This window comes from Coregonus clupeaformis, chromosome 20, assembly GCF_020615455.1.
Source record: "Coregonus clupeaformis isolate EN_2021a chromosome 20, ASM2061545v1, whole genome shotgun sequence".
Classification (NCBI taxonomy): Eukaryota; Metazoa; Chordata; class Actinopteri; order Salmoniformes; family Salmonidae; genus Coregonus; species Coregonus clupeaformis.
In genome coordinates this window covers 13,044,428-13,052,025 of record NC_059211.1, presented here as the reverse complement: position 1 = coordinate 13,052,025, position 7,598 = coordinate 13,044,428, and the positions used below count along the sequence as shown (strand labels likewise).

The window sequence follows — 7,598 nt, the reverse complement described above, 5'->3', positions numbered from 1 at the left end:
TGTACAGAGTCATTAGGTTAAAGCTTTTTTTCTTCTTCTTTACAAACAGGGTATATAGCCGCCCACGAATAAAAAATACTTTTAAAAAAGGCAGTTAACGCAGATGTGTGTGTATGCCCCCCTCAGGTGTTGGCAGCGAGCAGGCCCCTAACGTCCCACCACCACCGCCCCCCTTTTGCCCCCTGGCGACGTGGAGATGCAGTAACAATCAGGTCCTTGTGAAAGAGGAGAGGATGCCCAGGAGTGGAGGAACTCTAGCCCCTTAGTTATTAATCAGCCTTACACCTCAGCTCCCTGCCTCCCCACATCTCCCTCGCCCACACTACCTCGGGGTAGGCCGCATCCAGGAGTCAAGAGAGACCTGGACATGCAGGCTGTCGGGCCAGACCAGGAGCAGCGAGGGCTCGACTACACAGGTCACCAGCACCGAGATACACTACAGTACTGTAGCTTAAAGATAGGCTTGAGCAACAAAAACACACACTGAACCCCGCAGTCTAAAGAAAAGACAGTACTGTATACAAATGTGGACATTTAAGTGACTCTCCAACAAGCACTAGTCACTTTGTTTTATTTTTCATTTCCATTCAAGTTCTACATTATTCAATGTCTAAGAATGAAGACCTGAAGGAGGGATTACCCCAACTGTATGGGGGTTTCTATAGGTGAGGAGGATGCATACTATGTCTGCAACGTTTTTAGAAAGGTCAGATAAATAATAATAATAATAATAAAATATTTAGCAGACGCTTTTATCCAAAGCGACTTACAGTCATGTGTGCATACATTTTTACGTATGGGTGGTCCCGGGGATCGAACCCACTACCCTGGCGTTACAAGCGCCATGCTCTACCAATTGAGCTACAGAGGACCACAAGAACGTCGGCCGTGCGCAGAAGATCGCCTGCTGGGTATTAACAAACGGTGGAAGTTCAACATGTAGAATCGTTGGGAAATTAACAGAAAATGACGACCGATGTTCTGGGGTCAGAGGCGATCGGACGGCCACCCCGCTGCACATGGCCTAGGTTTGTGTTAGTTTGTCTTGTCCTCAACATTTCTACAACACTGTGGTAGAAGGTAGACGGATGTAGTCAACAGAACAAAGTGGAAATAACTTCATGGAAAATGCCATTTTTATTAACGTCAATTTGATTTTCACTTATTTTCTTAAACACAATCAAATCTGTAATAAATAAAGCACATCTGAAGGGGTATAACATGCAAACACCTCATTCTACAACATAAAAGAGAACTATACGTGTTGAACCAACCGATGGATATACTGTTACAAGCACATTGAACTCTGATATTCCTCCCATAAGCAATAACAGATCCATGATTTGTATTAACTTTACATGTACACAATGTACGGTATACATACCCATATACACAATATGAATGACCAGGTTTATAGTATGCCACAAACCCCTTCAGTCCATCTTATCATGAGATACGCTTTAGAGCCGGGAGTAAAGAGTGAAAGAGAGAGGTGAAAGAGAGAGAGGATGAGGTGGACAGAGAAGAGAAGAGAGAGGGCTTGACAGAGGAGCGAGAATAAAGAGGCAGAAGATCATGGAGAAGCAGAGGCAGAAATAGTGAAAGGACAAGTCAAAGAAGGGGAGAATAGTGTGGTTGAGTCCAGTACCAGGAACCCAAACCATGCTGTATCACCACTTTTGAATCGAGCGAGGTCACTAGCATCTTTCCCCCACCGTGATTGGACAATGTGGTTCCATCCACTGCAGGTTGAACTCGATTATAGTCCAATAGAAACCAAAGCTGGATCTTTGCCAGAACTAACATCATATAGAGGTTGCTTAGTCCCATTGTGAAACTAAATGCTATCATATAAACCCTTGTGATGATGAGGTGCACACACAGTAGGTCACAGAGAGAGGTACATAGTGGGCTCGTGCACACTTCCTATCAATAGCAGACATAACTCTCAAATCAAGTCTGCTTCTACAAAATAAAAATCTATATTATATTGTGTGGTATAGATGACCCACTGTTAATATACTCTAGTTTTGGGAGGATGGAGGTTGACTGTTGTGACAGTGTGGGTTAAGAGAGTTCTGTAGCTATAGGGTTAAGTGAATGTCGATAAGCTGCAAGTGTAGAGTTGGGCTAGAGCTACCTAAAGTGCATTAGCATTAAGAAGTCCTAATTGGGGCTAGGGCTATGGGTATGGCGAGGGCTAACAATAGGCAGGAGAATAGTGCATGCAAAATAGTGCACTACATAGGGAATAGGGTGCCATTTGGGAAGCAACCCTCTGACAAGTGCTGAAGCCGATTAAACACATTCCCAACCAAAGGAAAGGAAGTGGGAAGAGAGAGAGAGAACCTGTACAACATCCTCATTTATAAGAAACGAGGGAGCAAGGAGAGAGAGAGAGAGGACGACATGTGACATCGCTCGGTCAGTCAGGTGGTGTGTAACGTCAAGCTTGTCTTTTCCCATCTCTTAGTCTTCCGTGCCGAAAACGTGGAAAGACGAGCAAAAAAGCCGGAGACAGTTGTTGGATTCCTGTGTGAGGAGGACACATCTGGTGAACACATCCAGGGCCTTTAAAGCCCTATGGAGAAGGCATGTGGCTGTGATAGGGAGCCCACTCGGATCTGAGGAAGTGCTCTATGCTCTGCCACGCTGATAAACGGACCCAGCTCAGTCAAAGGGCTCCGTCTGACACACTCCACTTCTCTTCCCTGGGCGGCTTCTCTTCCCTGGGCTGCAGTTCCTTCTTTCCTTTCATTTCGGTGAGGTGTGTAAGGGGGGCGGGTAAGCTAAGCCATAGACATTAAAATCAGATGTGGGGGTGGGTTGGTGGGCATCATGGGGGGTGGGTGAGCAGTCATTTACAGAGGGGGGAATTCGTTTTCTTTGATCAGTGCATTGCTTCTGTGATCCGCAGGTTTGCTTCCAATGGTTTCTGCAAAGAGGAAAGGGTGAGATGGGTTAGTGTATATTTTCTAATACAGTTAAAAGTATTCAACATAACTCTTTACTGGTGGGACAGTGACACTATGAACCAGCGCTGAGCTGCATCATTTGAATAGAAGCAAAGCAGCAAAAATATAATAAAATATTAGGGATGTGCATATCTCCTTACCAGCACGATTCGATCGAACGATCAACAGCACATTTGGTAACAATGACCCAGCAAATTACATTGGTTGTCTCTCAATTAATAAAGCCTAATATTGCAAAAGCTATTTCACAAATACCTGAATGCTGAAGGTGGCGTGCAGATGTAGCCTACTAATATTAGAACAGGGATAGGGTAGGCCTACCTCTCGTTGCCGTGAACAGCTGTTATCTGACTTGTAGATCAATGTCATACGTAGTTACATGCATAAAGGTTTGATAGGCTGAAGGAGAAGACGCATCAATTCAGCCACAACAGATTAGAGCTATTTTCAGAATAAGGCAAAAAAAAATTATGAGTAAAAACGTTAGTGAAGCAGCAATTCGTAACGTTTGAATCGGTTTTCTTACAAATGCCTGCTTCATTTAGATCGATTTGGGCTCCCGCGGACCGATACAGTCGCATCTTAAACAGTGAAGAGGTGACTCCGGGATGCTGACCTTCTAGGCAGAGTTGCAAAGAAAAAGCCATATCTCAGACTGCCCATCTTAATCTTTTCTTTTTATTGGCCAGTCTGAGATATGGCTTTTCTTTTTGCAACTCTGCCTAGAAGGTCAGCATCCCAGAGTCGCCTCTTCACTGTTGACGTTGAGACTGGTGTTTTGCGGGTACTATTTAATGAAGCTGCCAGTTGAGGACCTGTGAGGCGTCTGTTTCTCAAACTAGACACTAATGTATTTGTCCTCTTGCGCAGTTGTGCACCGGGGCCTCCCACTCCTCTTTCAATTCTGGTTAGAGCCAGTTTGCGCTGTTCTGTGAAGGGAGTAGTACACAGCGTTGTACGAGATCTTCAGTTTCTTGGCAATTTCTCGCATCGAATAGCCTTCATTTCTCAGAACAAGGATAGACTGACGAGTTTCGGAAGAAAGTTCTTTGTTTCTGGCCATTTTGAGCCTGTAATGGAACCCACAATTGCTGATGCTCCAGATACTCAACTAGTCTCAAGAAGGCCAATTTTATTGCTTCTTTAATCAGCACAACAGTTTTCAGCTGTGCTAACATAATTGCAAAAGGGTTTTCTAATGATCAATTAGCCTTTTAAAATGATAAACTTGGATTAGCAAACACAACGTGCCATTGAAACACAGGACTGATGGTTTCTGATAATGGGCCTCTGTATGCCTATGTAGATATTCCATTAAAAATCAGCCGTTTCCAGCTACAATAGCCATTTACAACATAAAAAATGTCTACACTGTATTTCTGATCAATTTGATGTTATTTTAAATGGACAAAAAAATTGCTTTTCTTTCGAAAACAAGGACATTTCTAAGTGACCCCAAACTTTTGAACGGTAGTGTATGTATTTACATAATACAGAAGGTATATTAGATAAATGTCTGTACAATGCTGGCCACTAATAGTCAATGTACTGTAGCACGTGTGATATCTACAATGAGATCATTGAGTCAGATACCTGATGCTCTACTTCTCCTTGTGAAGAGCTTCTATGAAGGCTTCAAGTTTCTCCTGAATCTCACGGACTTTCTCTGCAGAGGAGGAAAGACAAAAGAGAGTGGGTTAGATTAGTATTTGCAAAACCAAAACAAACAGTGGATATGGAGCAGGGTTGGGGTCAATTCCAAAAAATTGAAGACAGTCAATTCAAACTAAAATTCCGACTTCATGGTTGTAAAAATGTCATCTATTTTCAATGACTTCTCAATAAATTGAAAAGGAGAACCTATTTATTTTGATTTTTTTAGAATTTTAAATTCAAATCACTTCCTGAGTTGACGGACTTCGAATTGACATCTACCCTGATACGCAGCATCCAAGATGCCTAATTTCATACAGTACAACACAGAAAACCACTTATCATGTGAATGGTTGAGTCTGCTAAAAGAGGCCTATTCCATTGTGTTTCTATATGCGAGAGGACCCAAGGAGACTTGAGATGTTTCTCAGACCCGTGGCCTCCAGTGCTTCCAACTACCAGTAACACCAGTTACAGATATATACTGAACAAAAATCTAAAAAACGCAACATGCAACAATTCCTACAATTTTACTGAGTTACAGTATAAGGAAATCAGTCAATTGAAATAAATTCATTCGGGCCTAATCTATGGATTTTACGACTGGGAATACAGATATGCATCTGTTGGCGACATCGGGCCGCCATGACAATGGGCCTCAGGATCTCGTAACGATATCTCTGTGCATTCAAACTGCCATCGATAAAATGCAATTGTGTTCGTTGTCCGTAACTTATGCCTGCCCATACCATAACCCACCAGTGGGCACGCTGTTCACAGCGTTGACATCACCCACACGACAACATCTGCCCAGTACAGTTGAAACCAGGATTAATCCGTGAAGAGCACACTTCTACAGCGTTCCAGTGGCCATGGAAGGTGAGCATTTGCCCAATGAAGTGGGTTACGACGCCAAACTGCAGTCAGGTCAAGACCCTGGTGAGGACGACGAGCACGGAGATGAACTTCCCTGAGACAGTTTCTGACAGTTTATGTAGAAATTATTTGGTTGTGCGAACCCACAGTTTCATCAGCTGTCTGGGTAGCTGGTCTAAGACGATCCCGCAGGTGAAGAAGCCGGATGTAGAAGTCCTGAGCTGGCGTGGTTACACATGGTATGCGGTTGTGAGGCCGGTTGGATGTAATGACAAATTCTCTAAAACATAATTGGAGCCTACTTATGGTAGAGAAATGAACATTTAAAAAAAACGCTCCCTCAAAACTTGAGACATCTGTGGCATTGTGTTGTGTGACAAAACTGCACATTTTAGAGTGGCATTTTATTGTCCCCAGCACAAGTTGCACCTGTGTATTGATCATGCTGTTTAATCAGCTTCTTGATATGCCACACCTGTCAGGCAAAGTAGAAAAGCACACTAACAGGGATGTAAACAAATTTGTGCACAAAATTGGAGCGAAATACGCTTTTGTGCATATGGAAAATTTCTGGGATCTTTTATTTCAGCTCATGAAACATGGGACCAACACTCTACATGTTGCGTTTATATTTTTGTTCAGTATACATAATAGCCCATGGCATACCTTCACAGTACGAGTGTGAATTGTGAAACCAATGCCCTGAAATTCTGTATGTTTTTACTAGCAGAATAAGACTTGTCACAGGCCATTGTGCCTCCACTGTCACCTCTTATTTCAGCCCAACAGCAGATGGTCCCCACTGACAGCACTCAAACATAAAAAAAGGACCACTTCAGTGAAATATTCTGATGAAGAGGAGAGTTGTGGGCCATTTCCAGTAAGCTCACAGACACCACATCAAAGATCCCGCCCTCAGAACCGATGACATGTTATGTCCCTCCAGGCACACGTCTAGCTAATGGACGGGAGATACCATAACAACATTCCACATGAAAGGGAAATATACTGGAGAAATGTCGAGTCACCACGTCCCGCCGTTGGGGTCCTTTTGAGGAGAATTCCGTCCGTATGACAACATGTACTGTCACACGATGGGCTGCAGTAACAGAGACTCTTTAATCACTGATTTAACAATGGCAAGTGTAAGTCTATGGGCCAGCGAGAAAGAAAAGGAGGCCTATAGGGGAATAGCAGTGCCAGTTGCACCCATCCTTGGCCCCGTCTCTCCGTCGCTCTCTATTCCAGTAGACTAATCCGACTGGAGCTGCCCCAAGCACAAACTCAAACAAAACTCTGAGGCACTAACTGCAACTCAACTACTTTCAATCAGCCTCACGAGATACAATCAGAAGAGTATCTTCAAATGCTTTTGACTCAAGAAACTTAAAGACACAAAGGTCTGAAAGCTTCAAAACCGTAAGACTCCTTGATTTCCACGGGACAATAAATCATAGCGGTTTAGACCTGGGAACAACAGTGTCTTAAGTGTCCATTTCAGGTCAACACAAAGGTGGGAGCTGCATGCGTGCTTTAGAGGGTAACCTTATCCTAGAGTGAGGGGCTCGTGCGAGACCCTTTGATGGGGGAACGGGTGTAGAGGTATCCCTTTCTGACGGATGAAAGGCACACGGCAGCCTTTGAGGACGTGCGCACACACCTTGGAGTCCTGAAATATAACACTAAAAGTGCTGAGAAAACACTGACCTTGCACACACACACCCCTACGCCGTGAAAAACAGCACAAGCCGTGGTAGAAAAACACCTATCCCCTCCTCTCTCCGTCCCCACACACACACTCCTGGCAGGTGGCAAAAAGAAATTCCCCAGCCTTTGATACTCAGTTAACACGTCAGGGCACAATAGGGAGGCGGTAAGGGGAGATTACAACACCTAATGGAGGCATTAGGGCTGGGAGAGCGAGGGCACGCTGACACGGTTCCACGGCTCCACTACCACGGCAGGTGTGGCGAGGCTGAAACCTAACCCGGCTGTAGCCCCACTCTAGAACCACACCGCTCAAATAAAGTTAAGGAGCACACATACCGGGAGGAGGGGTATGGGCCGGGCTCCGGCCGCAAAACATCATAACTC

The 7,598-nt window shown here is 44.3% G+C and overlaps 1 protein-coding gene across 7 annotated transcripts in view; it reads right to left on the bottom strand.

Moving 5' to 3' along the window:
- Positions 1 to 1,118: 1,118 nt before the first annotated feature.
- The window catches only part of opa1 (OPA1 mitochondrial dynamin like GTPase), a 63,557-nt gene continuing 57,077 nt past the window's right edge, over positions 1,119 to 7,598 (bottom strand). For all 7 annotated transcript variants that reach the window (XM_045205316.1, XM_045205318.1, XM_041839966.2 and 4 more), the window contains 2 exons: positions 4,569 to 4,641; positions 1,119 to 2,935 (listed from right to left, as the gene is read on the bottom strand). In XM_045205316.1, the coding sequence (XP_045061251.1) occupies positions 4,577 to 4,641 (65 nt within the window). In that variant the 3' untranslated portion in view covers positions 1,119 to 2,935; positions 4,569 to 4,576. The remainder of the gene's footprint in view (positions 2,936 to 4,568; positions 4,642 to 7,598) is intronic.